General features: G+C 43.5%; 1 protein-coding gene across 1 annotated transcript in view; it reads right to left on the reverse strand.

The window, feature by feature from the left end:
* The window catches only part of AKT2 (AKT serine/threonine kinase 2), a 1,641,635-nt gene that overhangs the window by 1,077,251 nt on the left and 542,134 nt on the right, over positions 1 to 22,250 (reverse strand). Inside the window, exon 7 of the mRNA XM_044062375.1 lies at positions 16,712 to 16,834. Within this exon, the coding sequence (XP_043918310.1) occupies positions 16,712 to 16,834 (123 nt within the window). The remainder of the gene's footprint in view (positions 1 to 16,711; positions 16,835 to 22,250) is intronic.

A 22,250-nucleotide genomic window follows, 5' to 3' on the forward strand; every position in this document is an offset into this window, starting at 1 on the left:
GAAAGAGTAGCAGATGTATAAACCTTTTTTACCCATCTCTCTAAAGCTCTACACTCTCTTTCAGAGGGTAGGGGATTTTTGGCAGTAGCGGCTGCAACCCCTTTAGGGCCCTGAGAAATAGTTTCTGTGTCTGCAGCATGGGCTTTATACAGATGGAAATGAGAATCCGGGACCCTGTAATATCTGTCAGGTTTGGCAGGGGCCGGAGGAAGAGAATCAGGGGCTGTACTGACATCATTGTACACATCATCAATTACATTTAGAACAGGAGGTATAGCTAAGGGCCTATGCTGAGGCAAATGCAAAAAGGTCCTTAATCTTTTTCTAGAATCAGAGAAATCCTGACCTTGCCATTGAAAGTGCTCTCTCATGGAGTGTAAAGTCTCCCCAAAGGAAAATTCTTCAGGAGGGGAGGCCGAAGGATAGATTCCTCTGCATCTGAATCCTCATAAGGAGTAAGCCCCTTCCTGGTGGTCTGACAAATCAGATCCATCCGTGGAGTAATCTGAGGAGTGAGGTTCAGAGGGTCAGTCCTGGGCCTTTTGTCTGGAGGAGGTTGAGAGGCCCTGTCTGGGTGAGGTTGTGAACCCCTAATTAAGGAGATAAGGTCCTCAGCAAGGCTGAGGATCTGTGAACTAGAGGAAGGCCTCTGGGATGTAGATTTGGCAGGCAAAGCTTTTGAAAGTTTGGCAGCTTTAGCCCTGGAGAAGGCCTTAATAGACATAGAAGCTGGGGGCCTAGCTGCCCCACGTGCAGGGGTAGAAATGTCCAAAGGTATGGTGTCGGACAATTCCTGAACACTAGCTTCAGTAGGGAGTTCTGAAGCCGACTCAGCCGGGGCCTCTCTGGCCTCGGTGGTCGGAAGTATGGTTTCAGAAGTAGGAATCGCCGTGGACTTGGTTTCGGCCGAAACCGAGTCACTCGCGGTAGGCCTAGCCGTGTTTTCAGCCGAAACCACGGGCCGCGAGTGTTGGTCCTTTTCCTCTGCGTTTTTTGACCATATGCGAAGTCGGAGTCTCCAACGGCATTTTATAAGCAAAAGCGGCTCCAAAAAATTCCTCAGCAAACTCCGACCGACGTCTAAGAGTTCGTCGGTTGAAGGAGGCACAAGCTAAACAAACTGATACGTCGTGGTCTGGGCCTAAGCAAGGAAGGCAGTAAGAATGGAAATCCTTATGAGGTATTTGTTTCCCACAAGTTAAACAATTATTTACTTTGTCTGACATCGGCTGAGGCAAGAAAGAGTCCCCAACGGGGTACTTAGCTTTTTTCGAAGTCTTCGGTAGCTGAAATCTCTGGATCTGACCGACCGGCACTTGCGAACAGCTTCTGCTTCGGGCACCGCGCGGCAAGAAAGACTGAGGAAAATGGCGTTGGTTGATGCTTTTATACCCCAGACGCTCTGACGTCGGGGAAAGTGCGACATCAGCCGAGGCCAGACCCAGACTTTGGAATCTGGCCGACCGAAGGGCTGCCTGAGGCAGGACAACCCATATGTTATGACTGCAGATGCATCCTTGAAGGACATCTCAGGTAGCGGCCGACCGTCACTCGTGCAACCTGCTTCTGCTTCAGGCTCCTCGGCAAGAAAAACTGATGTAATGGCGTCGGCTGCCTGATGTTATACCACTGACAACCTGACATGAGTCCTGGAGTGACCGCAGCCGATGGAGAAATACTAAGCCTCTGGTATTCCGGCTGACTGAGGGCTACCCCTGGCAGGATAACCCAAGTGTAATGACTGCAACAGTGAAACACGAAGAACATGCAGAATTACATTGGCAGCTACACGGTTGACAAGCTTTGCATAAGGACAGTGTCTTGTTTACATGCATTACAACTGTGCAGTTTACCACAATTTCAAACTATCCATTTTACCTAATCTCTGTGCCAATACTTTATAGGGTCATGACTTTTTCAAGCTCCACTCAAAGGTAGAAAATCCTTTTGGAAGAACCAAACCCCAGTTCGCCCTCAGAAGACTAATCACTGCTCAAATCGAAGCTCCAAAACTCTTCCAGCATTTAACACCAGACTGCAAGCCTACAGCAACAAAATGTAGGCATCACAGCCCTTCCAATGAAATCTTTACACAAGATGAGATCAAACAACTGACAGCCAAAGGCATAACTGAACCCTCTAATTCACCCTAGAGAGCCCAGGTTCTGATCATTGCAAACGGATGGCACAAAAAGCGACTGGTCATTGACTATAGTCAAACAAATTGTTCTACGCATCTATCTGAGGATAGATAAGATTATTCAAAAAGTGGCACTTTATGAGGCATACAGCACTTTGGATCTAAAAAGTGCTTACCACCAAACATTGATAAGAGATAACAGTACACTGCCTTTGAGGTTCATGGCAGACGATCAGTTCCGTCACACATTATTTGGCTTGACTAATGGTGTAGCCTGTTTTCCATGCACTACCAATGAAATAACTGCGTCTAAGCAACTGTGTGTCATTTGCTTATGTCAATAATTTCACTATCTCTGGAAAACACTGGGATGATCACAATAAAAACTTGGAGATTTTGTGACGTTACCAAACGATATGGTCTAACGTTCGATGACAAGTGTATTATAGCAGCTACTAAAATCAAGCTATTGGGCTATGAGGTATCTAAGGGTGTAATCAAGCCAAACTCAGAGACTAGCGCCTCTGCAAAAACTGTCCTCCTTTGAGATCTCAAGTCTCAGTGAAGAGTAGTAGGGATCTTTGCCTACCATTCACAGAGGATATTGCAGTTTTCTGATAAAATTCACCTCGTTTGCAATTCAACCTTCCCGTTTCCTAAAGCTGTGGTGGATACAACTGAGAATCTTAAAAAGGAGCTTGAGAATGCCACCCTCTCTACAGTCGATTATAATGTACTGTTGGTAGTGGAGATGGATGCTTCGGAAATCATCACTAGTGCCACACTAAAACAGCAAGGAAGGTCTGTGGCATTTTTCTCCAGGACATTGTCACCGTCCAAGAGGCACCATTCAGCTGTGGAGGAGGAGGCGTATGTAGTGGTCAAATCAATTTTAAAATGGAAGCACTTTCTTCTAGGAAATCATTTTAAGCTTGTTACTGCCAGTGATCAGTCACCTTTATGTATGACAATAAGAATGATAAAATACAGAGCTGTAGAGCCGAGCTTTCACCTGTTCGTTTTGTTGCCATTTATCAGACTTGGAAGGAGAATCTCACCACTGATGCCTTATTTGCTTGTGTGTTCCAGTGCATTTTCCTCTCTTGTTAATATAAGGTTTTTACATGACTCATTGTGTCATCCTGGTGTTGCTCACTTGATTAATTTTATATGATCCAAGAATCTTCCATTTTCTCTCAAGAAGGTACGAAGCATAACCTAAAACTGTTCTGTATGTGCAGAAGTAAAGTCATGTTTTTACCATCCAACAAACACCATGCTCATAAAGGCCACCCAACCTTTTGAGAGACGGAGCATAGATTTTAAGGGACCTTTTCCTTCCACAACATGCAATCAATATTTGCTTACTATTACTGACGAATATTCAAGACTCCCTTTTGCTTTCACTTGTCCAGACATGACTGCACAAACTAATTGCCAGCCTATGCCAACTATTTTTACTCTCTGGTATGCCAGCTTATATGCACTCAGTCCACAGCACCTTTTATGTCTAATGAATTACAGACATTTTGGCACACCAAAGGAACTGCAACCAACAGGGCTGCACCTTACAACCCCCAAGGTAATGGTAAGGTTGAGTGTCTATAATTGGTACACTTTGGAGGGCCATTACTCTGGCGTTAAAAGATGCCCAAGGAAGAGTGGGATAAAGTTTTGCTCAAGGATATCCACTCGATCCGATCTCTACTGTGCACAGCCACCAACACGATGCCAGACGAAAGGTTGTTTCAATACAATCGGAGGTACACCAATGGCAGTGCACTTTCAGTTTGGCTCAAATCTCCTGGCCCTGTGTTGCTTCAAAATAATAAAAAGGTCCTCAAAGTAGGATCCGTTAGTGGAGGAAGTGGAACTCTTGCATTGCAGTCCTCAGAACGCACATGTTCGACTTGCCAATGGAAAAAAGGAGTCTTGTTTCCATCTGGCAGCTAGCACCCAAGGGCGAAGAAAACTCTGAATGAACTGTCACATCAAACTACTACTCACCTACACCAGCCAAACAGCAAAGCACCAACTGAACCAACAAACAGAGGACAAGATGCTGCTTTGCCGGAGCAATTACAAAACACCAGTTCTGACTCTACCCTCTCTCTCCCCAACTCACATATTATTGATTTAAATAGTCTAGACACTTTAGTTCAACAACAAAAGAGAGTACATCCCTAAAACTTGTGCAACAGACAAGCCTTTCATCTTCGCTTTCTACCATTTTATGACCTTTCACTGACACTAATATTCCCATTTCTTCACTCAACAATTTGGTGGGGGGAAATGTGATGATTTATCTTTCATCTATTGTAACTCATTCATTAACAATACTGTTTCTTTTTCTTGTAAATAAACTAGCTCAATTGTAAGATGAATATTGCCTAGTCTTCAGGCCTTATATTCTCAGTTCATCTCATCAGTGTTGTTTGCATTTGCTTATTTGCCTGTCACAATGACTTTCACCTAAATGAAAATTAGAAATAGCAGCCATTTAGACCTTGGTTGTTCATAGGTTCATAGGTTAGTACTAGGCTAACTGCCCTTGCGAGCCATTTTAAGCCTAGCCAATTATCCCTTGTAAGATTCAAACCCTGCACCTTGTGTTTGTAAGGCAAATGAGTAATTGTCCTCCACTGAAAAAGACTCGCTCAAAAAATCCAAAATAGAAGAAAGTGGAGCGGAGAAAAGATCTGGCCTCTTGCAGTAAAGCACAGATTGAAAACCTTTTTTTCCATTTATATTTGTAAACTTTCCTCGTAGGTTTTGAGAACAGGTAAGAATGTGAATCACATTGGAGGAAAGCATGGAACTTCTAGTCATCACTGCATGGAAGAAACCAAGCAGACTCTGAGCTTTGATGTCTGGGTGAGGCCTGCTAGACAGGTGATATATCAGATCTGGAATCCACAGCAGGGTGAACAAGATGAAGCCAATGAAAGGTGAATCAAACCAGCTGAGGTGAAAAGGGGACAATGACCTTGCACTAGGCTACTTTCTGCAGAAACATGGTTATGAGTGGTATCGGAGGATAAGCATAAACGAGTCATAGGGGTCAAGAATAAACCAGAGTGCCCCTTTGTGGCTGTCCCTCTTCTGGGGTTAGGGCATGGCAAAATACGTGTCTTACTTGGTGTTGAACAGGGCAAGAAGCACATCACAGCAGGGCTGGTCCCAGAGCATGAAAATCTCCAATGCCACTCATGGATGCATAGGCAACTCATGAGGTAGCAGAAAAGATCTGTTCAGTGTCTCAGACAGAATACTGGATTGCTTCAGGATGTGCACTGACAGAAGAAACCGCTGGGAAGACCATGCCCACTGTCAAGCCCTCATGTCTTCCCAACACAGGGATAAGATAAGGTTCTGCCCTCTTTACTGATGTACCAGTCACCTAACATTCTGTCCATCTAGACCATGATCACACCCCCCTTGGAAGCAAACCTGAAAGGCCTGCAATACAAGGAGGACCACCTGCATCAGTAAGAAATTGATGACAAACTTGACCTGAGTTGGTAACCAAGCACCCTGGACCATCTTTTGAAGTGGCCATGATGAGCCAGTCATTCAAATAAGGGAAAACCTGAAAACCCTGCAACCCGAGTCATGCAGTTACCACTGCCATGCACATGGGGAATACAGGGAGGACTTCCATAACTGCCTGGCTATTCTGCTATAATAGTAAGAGTCATGGAATTCCACCAATAATATCCAATTACTTTCTTTAGCAGAAGCAAAATGGATGGACTGTACTGGGACCATCTGGAATGATGTCTGTTTCACAAATGTGCTCAACCTGTTGAGGTGAAAGACTGGCCTGAAATCCTCATTCTTCTTTGGAACTAAAAAGACTCAAATAGATTCCAGATCCTCCATGGCCTGGTTAAGAGCTCCTGGATCGCTCATTTGTCTAACAGCTTTGAAATTTCTATAACTGCTGAACTTTGCTGAAAGGAAAATTATTCTCAGCACCCAAGAATCTTGGGTGATGTCTGACCAGGCATCTGGGTGCAAGAATAAGACGTCCTTGACTGCCTCCAGATCATGACAGTTGGGCAAGCTTTCAGGAATGCCGGAAGGGTATGTCAGAGAAGGGACTGTAAAATCCCTGGTGTTGTATGACCACCTCTGCCTCTAAGGCAAAGGCCACTAGCATTCACTCATCTGCCCCAGGGTCTCTGTCTCCAGAACGTTTCTGGGTTGAAACCTTGGGATTTACAGAACCACAGACTTTTTTCACCCTTCTGGTTGTGGGAGAAAGACATTTAAGAGGTGGAAAAACAAATTTCAATGGCAGACAGGGTCTTGCCCTCTTGCTCACTCCTGACCAGAATTTCTTTAAACTTGGGAGCAAGCAGGGAGGTCCTGTCAAAGGAGGCATTCATGAATGATAGCATGAATTTCACCACAAAGTCACATAAGTGCATCTAAGCATAGCAGTGGACAGTGATGACAGTACCTCCTGCCCTAGACATTCCTTGCTCTGCATTAGACATAGAATGCATGTACACATTTGAGATAGACTACATGGTGGCTACCTCTGACTCCAGCACCTTCTTGGACTCCACAGATTTGACACCAGAAATACCCTTACACACTTTCTTAGTCAAGTCCTTCTAAAGGCGAATAAGATGGACCATGTAGTTCAGTGCTCACAAAGAAAAAGCTGCCAAAGCATACACTCACTTATCAAATTTGTCCAATGGTCAAGACTCCCTATTTATTTCCAGTCTGTTGACCGGGAAAGTCCACTGGGCCCAGTGAGCCCATTTTCAGTGGAGACCAGAGGAGAAAAGTTCCAACAAATCAAAATCCAGTAAAAACTCATCAGACTACAAGCGATTAAACAGAATACAAGTACACAACAGATGTACTTTTGGACTATTTGAAGGATAGACAGTGGAAATGTCGTCTGATATTAGTGGCTGAGGCCACCACAATGGCATGTACGGGGGGTTCCATACTCCAGTGCTCCCTGTCCCTGGAAGAAGCTAAAATCTTGTTTGGTTTGCAGGGAATAGGTTCCACTGCATCCAGACCCTTCCATGGCTTCTGGGATACAAGGTTGATAAGGTCATCTACAGTGCGGATTATCCAGGATGCAGAAGGGTTAGACCCAAACGCCTCTATGAATAATGACTCCTCCTAGGAAGGAGCATTGGTGAGCCAAACATCCTTTATTCTTTGCAATTCAAGAAATGTCTAAAGAAGACATCTTTCAAAGGGGAAACTGTAGGCCCTTCCCCTCATCAAAGTCAATGCCTTCTGTAAGGGACTCCCAAGCAATCCATATGCCTCCTCTTACATGGTTTCCTGGGTTCATCCACAATGGGAGCATCAGGAGAGGAGCTAGAAGCATCAAGGGAGCCCAAGGGTTATGTTTGCCTAAAAACAAAAGGGTCTGACTGTCCCAATTATTGGGAGAGAGTCGGAATAGAATTACTAGAAGCAGCAAGGGTTTGGGGTGGATCTAGATGCAAACAAAGAGTCCCCTCTCCCAAACAGGAAAGAATCCTTCTGAATGCCTCAAATGCCAAGACAGAAGCTGGTCCCAAGGATGGCCTCCTATGACCCAAGGATACCAAAAGGAGTCCCTCCCTGGATACAACATGACTCAGATAAGCAGCTGATGCTGTAGCTGAGCTATCGAAGGCCAAAACACAAAGAGGCAAGGATGGCTCAGAGATCCTAAGAGTTAACCCAGACTCCCAAAGGATGGCATCAATCGCTCGTCTCCTGGACCCACTGGGGGTCCTACATAATCAGAGTTGAGGGAGGTAAAGATATTGTCACAATAGATATCTAGACTACTGGTTCCAATGGGGGTACATGAGGGGAACACCCAGATTCAAAATCATAAGATCCAAAAGTCAAATTATGGAAGAAGCAACTAGAACAGGAATAGAAGGTACTGGACATGAAATCCTCATGTGTGTGTGTGTGTGGGGGGGGGGGGGGTAGCAGGTAAAGCCCTTAACTCAATCCGTGTATTCAAAAAGGTCCTCATCATCTTCTCCATGTCGGCTTCAAGACTCCCCAAGGAATGCAGTGATATAAAGGATGACACTGCTGACGGGTGGTCTTGCCCATATATTTCTAAAGGATGGGCTGGAGAACAGAGACAAAGAGGGGAAAGGGAAAAAAGCAGGCTCTAACACACCAGACAATGTCAGAGAGCAGATCCTAGGACAATATTGTGCTGAAGCCAAGGAGACCACAAATGGCTTGATCTGAGGAGGATGTGATTTTTTTGAGCCAAACCAGAAATCACCCTTTCAGGTGTGAAGATCTTTCAGGGAATTCCTTAGCCCCCCCCCTCTGTTTCTCTCTATCCTACTCTCTGTTTCTGTCAGAGGATGTCTCTGCAAGCTTCTTAGAATGTGGAGAAGCAGAAGCACCATTGGTCTTGTCTCTCACAAGGACAGGAAGAAAGCCCCTCAGAATGTTTGGCCCACAGTTCCAAAACAGCCAGAGACCCAAAAGCAGCACATACATTACACTCCTCCCGAAGATGTGCCACCCCCAATCAATAAATACATTCAGCATGTGAATCGTGGAGCAGGCACTTGTTAAAACCAGAGACCTTGTCGGACAAAATTTAATTACAGACACCAAAAAAGCTAAACCAAAGAAATAAACAGAAAAAATCTTAGCACACACCTCCCACAACAAGAAGTCACATGAGAGAAGAAACCCAGATAAAGGTAAAAAAAAAAAAGTTTTTGTTTGTTTGGAAAGAGGAGATAAGAGAAATGGGGGAATCGCCACAAAAACAATAATTTAGTTAACTAACGAGAGCAATAAGCTAAACTAGCTAAAGTCACTACGTAGTAAAAAACAGGTACAATCCCAGAGAAAAAAAATGACTAACAAAAGGCAAAAATGGACTTCTCTGAAATGTCTAACTCTTGATAGCCACACAGCCAAGGAAGCTGCATCTTGCTTGAAAAGCAGCAAATGAGATCCAAGGGCTGGTATGGTGGTAGTGCATCATGGGAAGGGGGAGGTGCCTGAAGCTTGGAGCCAAAGAAGTCTTGTTTAGGTGCAAAACTCTGAACTGTTCTCATCAGATAGACCCATAGCCGGCCTTAGGCATAGGCCAACTAGGCTGCCGCCTAGGGCGCCGGTCTAGCAGGGGCGCTTTTCCAGTATTTATTTGGTATAGGTAAACCAGGATGGGGGCACCAGGTAATGTGGTGGGGGGCACTGTGGAGCCCCTTTGCCTAGGGCACCAGTTGACCTAGGGCCGCTCCTGGATAGACCAAGTTTGCTGAAGTGGATGGAAAACACATCATATCATTACATTTTGGCAGAGTTATGCACACTTGCTGACAATGCTGAGGGAGAAAAATTCTTTATTTTCATGTTTTATCAGATTCCATTTTATCTAACTAAAGATGTGCATGATTCTAACTTTTCATTTAAGTGGAATTTTGACATGAAATTTTCAGGATAATTATTTTAAAGACCACCCCACCCCAGTCAAACTGGTATCTGCAATTGTACAATTCCATCTGTATGTGACTTACAAATGAAATTCTGTTAATTGTACAATTCCATTTTCAAGTCACATTTGGCATCAACTTCACTGCACAAATTCTGAGATGTACTTTAGCCAGAAGGGTTTCACAGATGGCATACTGAAATTTGCAGCTTTAAGTTTTGGGTCTAGTCCCTTTAGATTTATATACAGATCAGGCATATTTTTATCAATCAGAATAAAAGTTGTGGAACATTATAGAGTTAAAATTATTTGTTTGGGGAAAAAAGAGGTGCAAGACTTAAGAGGGATGAGCTGATCCTACTGACAAAGCAAGGTGGTTTAGGACTACCTGAATTGTAGTGATAATTTAGAGTTACGTGGTTAAGTCTGGGATACATAACGTAAGCAGAAGTTAAGTGGAAAGGGATGATGATAATGAAAAAAGGGGAGTTTTCAAAGTAAGGAGCTGCAGGATTCTGGATGCATATCCTTAAGGATAACAAAGTACAGTTTTGTACCTACCATAAATGTAGATGTCCGATAGATATGCAACTGCAGTCATAACATATGGGTTTGTCCTGCCTCAGGCAGCCCTCGGTCGGCCAGATTCCAAAGTCTGGGTCCGACGTCGGCTGATGTCGCATTTCTCTCCGACGTCAGAGCGGCTGGAGTATATAAGCATCAGCCGACGCCATCTTCTTCAGTGTTTCTTGCCCCAGATGGCAGGTGCCCTCCAAGGAAGGCTGTAATCAAATTGGAAGACAATAATAGGTTTCCAGACAATAAATAAGCAATAAACAGATACACCATAACAGATATCCCCAGCTAAGGATAGCAGGGAGAGGAGTGGACCCAAGGCATAGAGGGGAAGGAGGGAGGGGAAAACCCGACTGCAGTTACATATCTATCGGACATCTACATTCATGGTAGGTACAAAACTGTACTATGTACTTCAAGAATGCAACTGCAGTCATAACATATGGGTTGAATACCATAGCTTAGCTGGGGGAGGTGGTATGCTCTAAGAAAAGGATGGTGTAGTTATCAATCCCTGCAGGACTGCCGAAGCAAAGCCTGCTCTGGATCTGGAATATAAAGGGAGGTTGTAGTGTTTGGAAAATGTATGCACGGAGCTCCATGTAGCAGCTTCAAGAATGTCTTTTGTAGGCACCCCTCTTAAAAATGCTGTAGAGGTGACTGTAGCTCTGGTGGAGTGTGGTCTGACATTGGCTGGCACACTCTTTCCATGGAAGGAATAACAGAATCTGATGCAATGTCCAATCCATTTTGAAATTGTCTGTTTGGAAATTGCTTTTCCTTGTACTCCAGGGGCGTAAGCTACAAAAAGCTGATCAGACTTCCTACTGGTCTTGGTTCTGTCTAGGTAGTAGCGAAGTTGTCTGTGTATGTCCAAGGTATGTAACAGTCTTTCCCCTTTGTTCTCAGGATTGGGAAAGGAAGTAGGCAGGTGAATTGCTTGATTTAAAGAAACCCTAGATACCACTTTTGGCAGAAAGGTAGGGTTGGTTCGTAAGGAGACCCTGTCTCTGTGAAAAGTTATGAACGGTGGTATTGCCATTAAGGCCTGTAATTCCGAAACCCTTCTTGCTGAGGTAATGGCCAGCAGGAAAGCTGTCTTCCAGGAAAGAAATTATAAATCCACAGAAGCTGCTGGCTCGAAGGGAGGTAGAGTCAATTTTTCTAGGACAAAATTGAGATCCCAAGCTGGTACTGGTGCCTTTCTTGGGGGCTTTATATTCTTGATTCCTCTAAGAAATTGCCTTAACAAAGGATGTGAAAACACAGGTGGATCAGTGTTGTATCTAGCTGAGATAGCTGAAGCATGTATTTTTATGGAAGAGTATGAGAGTCCGTTATGTAGCATATCTGCCAAGTATTCCAGAATGAGTGGAATGCTCAAAAGTGATGCATCATGACCCTTGTTGGTATTCCAAATGCTGAATCTCTTCCATTTGGCTGAGTAAGCCTTTCTGGTGGATGGTCTGCGGGCTTCTGTCAGTATCTGCTGAACTTCCTTGGAGAGAGGTAAATTGAGGTTATTTATGGGATTTCCCAAGCTGTTAGCTGTAGCGTCTGGATGTTGGGATGAACTGTCCTGAAGTTGTGTTGAGCCAAAAGTTGGGGCCATTGTGGAAGGGCCCACGTTTTGTTGTGACATATGCTCCGTAGTAGTGGGTACCAGTGTTGTCTTGGCCAGTCTGGAGCTATTAGGATCCCCTTCGGCTGCTCTGCTTTGATCTTTAATAACACTGTGGTCATCAGTGGCAGAGGTGGAAATGCATAAATTATTAGGGAGCTCCAGCTGAATGAGAGGGCATCTATTTTCCAAGCTTGTGGATGATATGTCCTTGAGCAGAACTTTTGTAAGTGATGATTGAGGTGGGAGGCAAATAGGTCTACGTCCGGCCTGCCCCATGTCAAGGTGAGTCGTATAAAGATGTCTGGATGTAGCCTCCATTCGTGGGGGTCTAGGAAATTCCTGCTTAGACTGTCCGCCAGAACATTGTCTTTGCCTGGAACAAACTGGGATTGTAACTGTATGTTTAGACCCAGTGATTTTTCCCAAAGATTCATTGTCAGTCTGCAAAGGGGGTAAGAATGAGTGCCCCCCTGCTTGTTTATGTACCACATCACAGTGGTGTTGTCTGTCCGTATTAGTAGGTGGCCTTGTTGAAGTTGTTGTCCAAAGGCCTCGATGGCATGCATTACTGCTAGCATTTCTTTTTGGTTGATATGCAGATGTGTTTCCTTTGGAGACCATTGCCCTTGAATACATCTGCCCTCCATGTGTGCCCCCCATCCAAGGTCTGAGGCGTCTGTGGTCATGGTCTGTGTTATCTGAGGTTTTTTGAACGACATACCTGTGTTTGACTGGCTTACTGTGGCCCACCACAGAAATTCCTTTTGAAGACATGGAATGAGTGGAATAGTTGCTTCTAGGTTGTTGCTGTGTTGAGACCATAAGCTTTTTAAGTACCATTGAAGCTTTCTCCTGTGTAGTCTTGCTAGTGGAACCAGGAGAATGCAGGATGCAATGTAACCCAGGGCCTGTAGGAAACTCCTTGCAGTCATCTGGGTGAGCTTTGCTAAACTTTTGAAGTAATGAGTTAACTTCTTTTGCTTGTCTTCTGTCAGGTACGCCATTTGAGAGGCTGTGTCTAGTTTGGCTCCTAAGAAGGTTATTTGCTGGGATGGCTGAAGTCTTGACTTTTGAAAGTTGACTGTGTATCCCAGAGCCTGTAGCAAGTGTATGACATAATTCAAGTTTTTTGTCAAGGTCAGTTTGTTGTCCGCTTGTATGAGGCAATCGTCCAGGTACGGGTAGATTTGAATCCCCTGGAGCCTGCAATGAGCAATTACTGATGCCAGGCATTTCGTGAATACTCTGGGCGCAGTAGATAAGCCAAATGGCAATGCTGAGAATTGATAATGCTCTGGCCCTGCAAGAAATCTGAGGTATCTTCTGCAGCTGTGTCTGATAGGGACATGCAGGTATGCCTCCTTGAGGTCCAGAGTAATCAGCCAAGACCCCTTGCCCAGTATGGGAAGAAGTTGCTGTAGAGTCAACATTTTGAACTTTGGTACTATAAGAAAAGTGTTTAAAGCGGACAAGTCCAGTACTGGTCTCCATTGAGTTTCTTTTCTTGGAACAAGGAACAGTCTTGAATAAAACCCCTGACCTTGTTCTTGTTGTGGAACTTTTTCTATTGCTTTGATCTGAGCAAGCAGAGAAATTTGCTTGATAGCCTCTGCCCTCTGATTTTGTGGAAGGTTTGGCATGCCTTGTTTTCTTGGCAAGGTATGAAAATGGAACCTGTAACCATGGTCTATAATGTCCAAAATCCATTTGTCTTTTGTCAGTTTGTGCCAATTTTTTGAAAACAAAGATAACTTTCCGCCCAAAGGAGCTTCTGTTTGCTCCTTGGTCAGCGGAACTAGAGGAAAGTCATTGTGTTTGTTCCTGCGGGGCAGGAGAAACCCCTGTGTCACTTCTTTGGTTTGCTGGTTGCCATTGTCGTCCCCTGTAGGATCCTCTGTATTGCCCTCTTCCTCGGGCACGCCTGTTTTTGCCCCTTTGAAATCTTTCAGGATTAGGAAAGGACCAGTTTTTAGAAGGCCAGTTCCTGCTGAATCTGGGTGGCTGAACCTGCAGGAAATCCTTGACTGTCTGAACTGACTTGGCTTTTTCCTCAATGGACTTTAACACATCTTTAGCATTAGCACCAAAAAGCTTGTTGTTTTCCAAGGGTGCGTCGAGAAGTTTTACCTTAACATGATCTGGTAAAGGTTGTTCTTTTAACCATGCATGTCTACAAATGACCGCCCCTGTCATAGCTGCCCTACATGAAGCCTCCAATGCATCATATCCACACTGTAGAAAGTGATTGCTAACCTGCTGAGAATTATGCACAGCCTCCTGCAAAGACTTCCTATCTAAAGGTTCAGGAGAGGCCAATCTTTTCTGTAAATCATCTAACAGGAAATCCTAATATTGAAACATGTGAAAGAGACAATTGAGAGCTCTCATAGATAAAGTAGTGGAGGTGTAAACCTTCTTCCCCCATCTCTCTAAGGACCTTGCTTCCCTGTCGGAAGGCAAAGGGTTTTTGGAGGTGGTAGCTGAAACCCCTTTAGGCCCCTGGGAAATTGTTTCTAAATCAACAGCATGGGCCCTAAAGAAATGAGAATGGGTTTCTGGGACCCTATAGTATCTGTCAGGCTTGACAGGAGCAGGAGGAAGAGTATCAGGGGTAACACTGGAGTCAGAGTATAAATCATCTAAAACATCAAGCACAGGAGGTATAGCTAAGGGTCTGTGTTGGGGCTTTTTAAGGAAGGTTCAAAGGCGCTTTCTGGAATCTGAATATTCCTGGCCTTGCCACTTAAAATGCTCCCTCATGGAATGCAGAACTTCCCCAAAAGAAATATCCTCAGGAGGAGAGGCCAAGGGAATGGAGTCCTCTGCATCTGAATCCTCATAGGTCTGGAAGGGCTCTTCCTGGCTTTCGGAGTGAACAGAGTCCTCAGAATCTTCATCTGAAGGGAGAGGGTCAGAGGGTTCACCCCTGGGCCTCTTATCAGGAGGAGGCTGGGATCCTCTCAAAGGATGGGCCTGGGAACCTCTGATCAGGGAAATTAAATCTGCGGCCATAGACATGATTTGAGTTTCAGGAGTAGGCTGAGGTAAGGTTTTAGCAGTAAGATGCTTGGACTTGCTGGCTGCCTTAGCACGTGTGTAGGCCTTGATAGACATGGACATGGGAGGCCTAGCCGCTCCACGTGCAGGAGTGACCTTATCAACAGCAATGGTCTCGGGCATTTCCTCGGTTTCAGTATCCGGAGGAAAATCAATAACTGGCGTCGGAGTGGCCTCCGGTATCGGAGGTATCGGTAATGCGGTGTCTTCGGTTCGGAGCGGTGGAATAACCGCCTCAGAGGGAACCGGGGCACTCTCGGTTAGTTTTGGCGTGGTGTCGGTGGAAGACACGGGCCGAGGATGTCAGTCCCGGTCTTTTCGTTTCTTAGGAGTCTGCGCTGTCGGTTGTTCCGACGGCATTGTATAATCAAATTTTTCGCCGAAAAAGTCTTCAGCGAACTCCGCCTGGCGCCTGAGAGTGCGCTTATTGAAGCGAGCACAGGCAGAGACGTCGTGGTCTGGGCCAAGGCAAGGGAGGCAGTAAGAGTGGAAATCCTTATGAGGTATTTGTTTACCACAAGACAAACTATTTACTTTTTCAGTAATTTCTGACATCGGCTGAGGCAAGAAAAGGTCCCCAACGGGGTACTTAGCTTTTTTGATGACTTCGGTTTCGAAGAATACAGGAGCTGACCGACCGGCACTTGCGAACTGCTTCTGCTTCGGGCACCGCGCGGCAAGAAAGACTGAAGAAGATGGCGTCGGCTGATGCTTATATACTCCAGCCGCTCTGACGTCGGAGAGAAATGCGACATCAGCCGACGGACCCAGACTTTGGAATCCGGCCGACCGAGGGCTGCCTGAGGCAGGACAACCCATATGTTATGACTGCAGTTGCATTCTTGAAGGACATCCACCAATGCACAGAATGTTATATTCATAAAGTAGCAGAAAGTATTCTAAGAACTAAGCCAGCTCTGGAATTGAGAAAGTATACCTTACCAATATGAAAGACTACAAGTAGTAGTAATGAAAACAGACAACAGGTGGCTGGAAATTAGTGGAGAAAATCAGCACTGAAACCATGGCACTCTGAGCAAATAATTAAAGGGGAAAATATAATAAGAATGGGATAAGCAGAGTTTGTTTGGACTCTTTTTTAAATATTTGGACTGCATGTTACAGACTGCTTTTCATAACAGAGATTGAAAACATAACATAGGTAAAGACAAAAGGATATGGGAGTGCCAAGTGAAAAAACAGTTCTGTTGGGAATTTTAGTTCAATCTAGATCAAAATTTTTTGTTAAAAAAGTTAAACAGTAGAGCATACAAAATACTTAATTACGACAATAAGAATCAAACTGTAAGAATCAGGAGATTGGGAAGTCAGAATGGAAAGGCAAAGAACAAACAATGCAGGACATCTGTACTGCAGTAAGTATACAACAATGTCAAGACAGTTTAAAAATTTTTTGCTAAGTGTTTGTGTAAATGCTTTTACACTCCAAGCAGACTTCAGAGAATTTTTCCTTGGGTTGTAAGCAAATGCTGGAGGTGTAATGGCATAAAGAGAGGTAATTCCAAACAGAAAGAAGCACTGAGGCTATGTGGAGTCTCATAATAAACAAATCCCAAGTAAGTGTTGTCATAAGCAGTAAGAATTAGCCCCACAAACAATGACAAAGAAAAGACATTTTCTATAATTGGCTACATGAGGTGCAACAGTCTTTCATATGTTCCATGCTGTAAAGCATTCTCAAAGTTAAGACTCTGACCACTTATCAAAGACCCACTGAATGGATATCCATCAGCTCCAATTCTCTCCAAAGTGATAAATTCTCTCGACAGTGATAAAATATGATTAACTCACAGCATTCATCCAGTTGTCTTATTCTTGCTAGAAACAGAATTTTTTCTCTTACCTTTATATCTCTATAGACCACATTTCGTGAATGAAGATACTCCAAGGCTGAGACAATTTCTGCTCCATAGAAACGGGCTCTTTCTTCAGAGAATACACGTTCTCTTGATAAATGGAAAAAAAGCTAGAAATACATCAAGAAACAAGACATGATATAAGTTATCTAACAGAATCCCAGTTAAACTGTCTTAAGCATACACCTGTGGACATGAGTCATCATTTTCAATAGCAAAGCAGAAAAAAGTAAGCATCTAAAATGTAAGATATGAATAACACAATTGCTCATGCAAGCCACTGACACAAGATTCAATGTTCCAAGTTGATATTTGAAATGAAAACACCCCCTTTAAAATTTTAATTCAAATATTGGACAGTTTCCTTCATGTATGTCATTCATTCCAGCATGAAAATTGCAGTACGGTACAGAAATAAAATGTACACAGTAAACCACACAAGATTGTTGGACAGAGAATTATTTATCGACCTCCCTTCTGTCTCAATAACGGTACTAGATTAATTCCCTTCCCATACACACTGGGATGCATTAATGGAAACACACACCATGCAATATTCAATAAAACACTGATTTACTACGCTCATCTCCAAAATGATGTTCTTCAGCTGTATGTGTGATGCCGAGATCAAAACAGCTGAAGGACTGGAGGTCAAATTATATAACTATTGTTACTATGTTCACCTAAATTCAAATGATATAACTAGGATTATAATGTTCACCCAATGAAATTAACAGTTCTGCTACCTCAGCATAAAACAGCAAGGATGTGAAGGAATAAGTGTCTTGATAAACATACTAAGTAGTTTACATCATCATAGAAAGGTAACACAGAAAAGGCTGACTAGTAGACAGTGATTAACCAAGCTTTTACACTCTTCCACACCATATGGGTGACCCAGCGTTTAAGCTCTTCCACACCACATGGGTAACCTAGTAGTTACTTGCAACTATGTACATGTAAGCATATTGCACAGTGGATGCAAAGTATAATATCCCAGTAAAGAGAGGATGAACTGCATCTTTGTAAATTTCCCAATACTGTGCTGCTAGTCCAGTACTTATCTATGAATTTATAAGTGACTTGCAGAGAATCTCCCAAAAGGAAAATTGAGAATAAGGGACTCAAATACAAGATTACAGGATGAAGACCATTAGAAGCTCATTGCCATAATCTTCTGTGCTAAGCAAACAGAGTGAGGTGAAATTACTCATTCGCAATCTAACAGAATCTAGCAGTTCATAGGTTCACAGGTTAATACTAGGCTGCTGATCCAGAGGACCATATGTAGCCTAGTCATAGATCACAATGAGAATTTACCAAGACTTGAATTAATATCACAGCCCATTGGAATGGAGTACATCATACCTAGTTTTGACCCCTTTCCATAAGTTTTGAGGAGACAGTCGGGGGGGGGTTACTTATGAATGCCCATCCAATCACAGGTTACACTCAAAAGGAGTCAAGAAGCTATATAGTTTTACATACAAGAGGAGACTGTTCTGTAAAAAAAGAAAAAAAGATTCTGTGATAAATATCAGTCTCAACAGCAGGTCCTGTTTATGTTTCAGTTGAAGTTTAGATCTCTTGAATCTCTTGAACGGGTGTTTAGAGTATGATTATTTTGTGGACACGAAGGACATCAGATAGGATCCGAATGGAGTGATGATAAAATCAGCAAAAGGAGAGAAGTATTGCTGGAACTGAATTCATTCTCAAGTCTTGGTGAGTACCTTCACAAGGTAGACCCTGTTTTTCACAAAATCTCTGCAAAGCGACACTGATAATATAGACTATAGTTTACACAGCATGTATCATGGACAGAAGCAGGTTAAAAAATAAAGAAGACAGCTGGGAGCACAAGTCCCAGGATAAACAAGTGTTCAATCCGGGTAGGTGACTGGTATCAGGACTGGACAAAATGACCGTGCAGAATCCTCAAGACATGAAAATATTCCTACAATGGAGTTAGGCCAGGCCCAGGGGGATGATGGCCCCTCCCTGTTGTAGACGGAAATAGCAGTCCACAAAAATCACAAAAACTGACAGGCCAAATGATAGAGTGGACGACTGAGGATAAGAAAGAAATTATGCATTGGTGCTATTATGCAAGAAGCCCGGAATTTCCATACAAAAGTTATATGCATAGATTGAGAGAAATTAGAGGAAAGAAAAATACTTCTATAAGAAAAACTGTCAGAAACTTCAAATAAATGTGTGGTCATTAATACAATAGATCCATGAAAAACACTATATAGACCAAGAAACCTTGTGCCGTTTGGAGAAAGAAGTGACTGAGGAAGTGTGAAAATTTAAAGAACAAAAATTTAGAGATGTTTGAAGGGTACAAAATAGAAATATGGACATGGGAAAGAGAGATGATATTTTGCAATATTTATACAAAGGAGAAAGCCAAATTAAAACAAGGAGGAAAAGTAGAAACAAGAATTAGCAATGGAGAAGTTAAAGAAACAGAAACTGAGGTTATGGATTACCTGCGAAGTGAAGGACTCAGTGTAGAAAATCTAACTCAGACAACAACACAACAGGATAGAGCAATGGACATCCAAAATCAAGGAGAAACCAATGGAGCAGGAAGCATCTAATCAGCTGACATATGAAGACACCCCTCTTCCACAACCTATCCAGATAGCCCAGAATTCCATATACCACCCCTTCCTGCCACTAATCTTTCTGTATTCCCAAACCCACATAGCTTAGCCAAGTGCTACATTAACTATCAAAATGAGACCAATGTTGTGTCTTTCGGCTTTTCCCGGTTAGGGGTCGCCACAGCGGAACTCCGGTCCGCTAATGATTGGTAGTTGATTTTTACGTGCCGAGTTACCAGCCCTGACGCACAACCTTCAACGAAGGTACGCCCATTCACGCATGTCTCCACGCAGAAGATGCTCTAGCTAGGAATTGAACCAGACAGCATCTTACTGTGAGGCGACAACACTACCGCAGCACCACCACCGCAGGTATGAACTAATTCTAATAATGCTCGGGCCATATCTCCTCACCACCTATGAAAATCAGCCCTACCTAGACTTTTACCACCCCTTATCCCAAACCTACACTGGTCCTACCTTAAATAAAACAGATCAACTCATAGCTCGCTACAAACCTGACTTTTCCACTTTTAACCACTACCAACTAACCAGACCATGGTCCATCTCCCCCAAAATCAGACATCATTATACAATAATTAGTAAAGCCCTGAAAAGTACAGTTGCGTACACTTACCATACATGTAGATGTTTGAGTGTATTCACTGTTGCAGTCATCACACTTGGATTATCCTGCCAGGGGTAGCCCTCAGTCGGCCCGAATACCAGAGGCTTAGTATTTCTGCGTCAGTTGCTGTCGCTCCAGGACTGACGTCAAGTCGTCAGTGGTATAAAAACAAGAAGCCGACGCCATTATATCAGTCTTTCTTGCTGAGGAGCCCAAAGCAGAAGCAGTTTGCACGAGTGCTGGTCAGCCGCAACCCGAGTTTTCATTTCCGAAATTGGCGTTTAAGTCTTCTAAAGCTTAGTACCCCATTGGGGATCCTTTTTTCTTGCTCTAAGTGATGTCATCAAAAGTTAACAATTGTCTCGCCTGTGGAAAGCAAATACCACACAGACATTTCCATTTTTACTGCGAAAATTGTTTGAGCCCAGACCACGATGTCCCTCACTGCTGATTTTGTGCTTTGTTCAATGTTAGAACTAAACATTCTCAGGCCCTTATCGTAGCTAAATACTTCACTCTCAATCTCTGTATTTCGACATGGCAATGTGTTATGTCTCACAGAAACCTGGCTAAAACCAGGAACTAAACACAATGAGGTTATCCCACCAGGGTACAACATACTCAGACTAGACCATAAGTACTGTTTAAAAACACACTACATGACACATTAGCCCCACAACAACCACCTTTGTTCAATAATGCAGAAGTTCTCGTTATCAAACTAGCGCTTAACAAAATTAAATATGTATTCATCACCTGCATTTACATCCCCCCAGGCAACAATGCAAATACCCTAGAGGACCTTCCTCCAATGGCTAACACGTACCCCCATGAAACTATGGTGTTATAAGAGGTTAATATTGACTGGAACAATTGTTCCGCTGAATCTCCCACAACCCACATAAACCTTCACGGCTGTACCAAACTCATATCCTCACCCACCAGAATAAATAAACCCTACAACAAAGGTAGCATCCTGGACTGGATTCTTATCAATAATCACCCAGACCAGTAGAACACTGACTGACCACCTACCCACTTACATCATTAAGCATAAAGTAGATAACCACCACCAAGTTCTCTATAAATCTATCAGAAACAAGAACTTTAACACCACTGATTTTCAGAATGAACTCAAAGTATGCAATTGGGCCATCCTAAAAGATCCACCACTGGATGACGCTGTAGCCTGTTTTAATTCTAAATTCCTCACCATTCTAGAGTCCCACGCTCCTGCCCGCACCCCTAGAGCCAAAACTAAGACTGCCCCTGGCTCTCTAAAGTAACCAAAACCAAAATCATAGCAAGAAATAAAGCATGGGACAAATGGCGCACCTCAAAAGACCCACTCGACCGTATTAAATTCTGGCAGCTAAGGAATGATACTAAGAAAGCCATACTGTTAGACAAAAAAAACCTTCTATCAACACTTTCAACAAAAACATCAGAACAAACCTCAAAAGTTTGGGGCAGGAATAAACTGCTCCACCCCTGACAATCCACCATTCCCACCCCATCAGCTTGTAACCTAAAAACTCCAGAGGAAACTGAAAACATCTTTAGCAGTTTCTTTACTAAGACCATCCAATCACTAGCTAGCCAACTGTCTCCCAGTAGCTTCAATCAGGATTCCTCCTCGGCCACCACCCCACTCTCTTAACTTTCAGCCTGGATCTACATCAACTTTTAGTTATGTACTTACCATAACTTCAGATGTATGGGATCCATCTCGCCTACATTCATAACTGATGGGTTCGGAGCCGATCCCTCGGCTCCGACTCGGCCACTATATAGTAGAACGAAGTCTCTAATTGGCTGGACTACCCCTTATCCCAGAATGCACCACGCCTGCTTCCCCAGATCTTGTTTGTTCTCTTTTATATACCTACATCCAGGCACAGAAACATACCAACAACTGTAACAAACTAAAGTCCTTCAAGAGAAAAACTCAGTAAGTAGCAACATTTCCTCTAAATCCAATGGGAAGGGGGAAGGAGGGCGGGTACGTATGAATGTAGGCGAGATGGATCCCATACATCCAAAGTTATGGTAAATACACAACTAAAAGATGTAATGGGATCCTATCTCGCCTACATTCATAACTGATGGGACAGCATCCCTAGCACCTAAATCCTGGGTGGCTCATTGGAAAACACTCCTGAGAACTGTGGAACCAAAGGAAGCTCTACCTCGAGAAGCCACATCTATCTTGTAATGAGAAATAAAGGTGTGCGGAGAAGTCCAGGTAGCGGCTGCACAGATATCATCTATTGATAATTTGGAGTG

Source organism: Protopterus annectens, chromosome 1.part0, assembly GCF_019279795.1.
Source record: "Protopterus annectens isolate FY-2018-M chromosome 1.part0, PAN1.0, whole genome shotgun sequence".
In the NCBI taxonomy this organism is placed as follows: Eukaryota; Metazoa; Chordata; order Ceratodontiformes; family Protopteridae; genus Protopterus; species Protopterus annectens.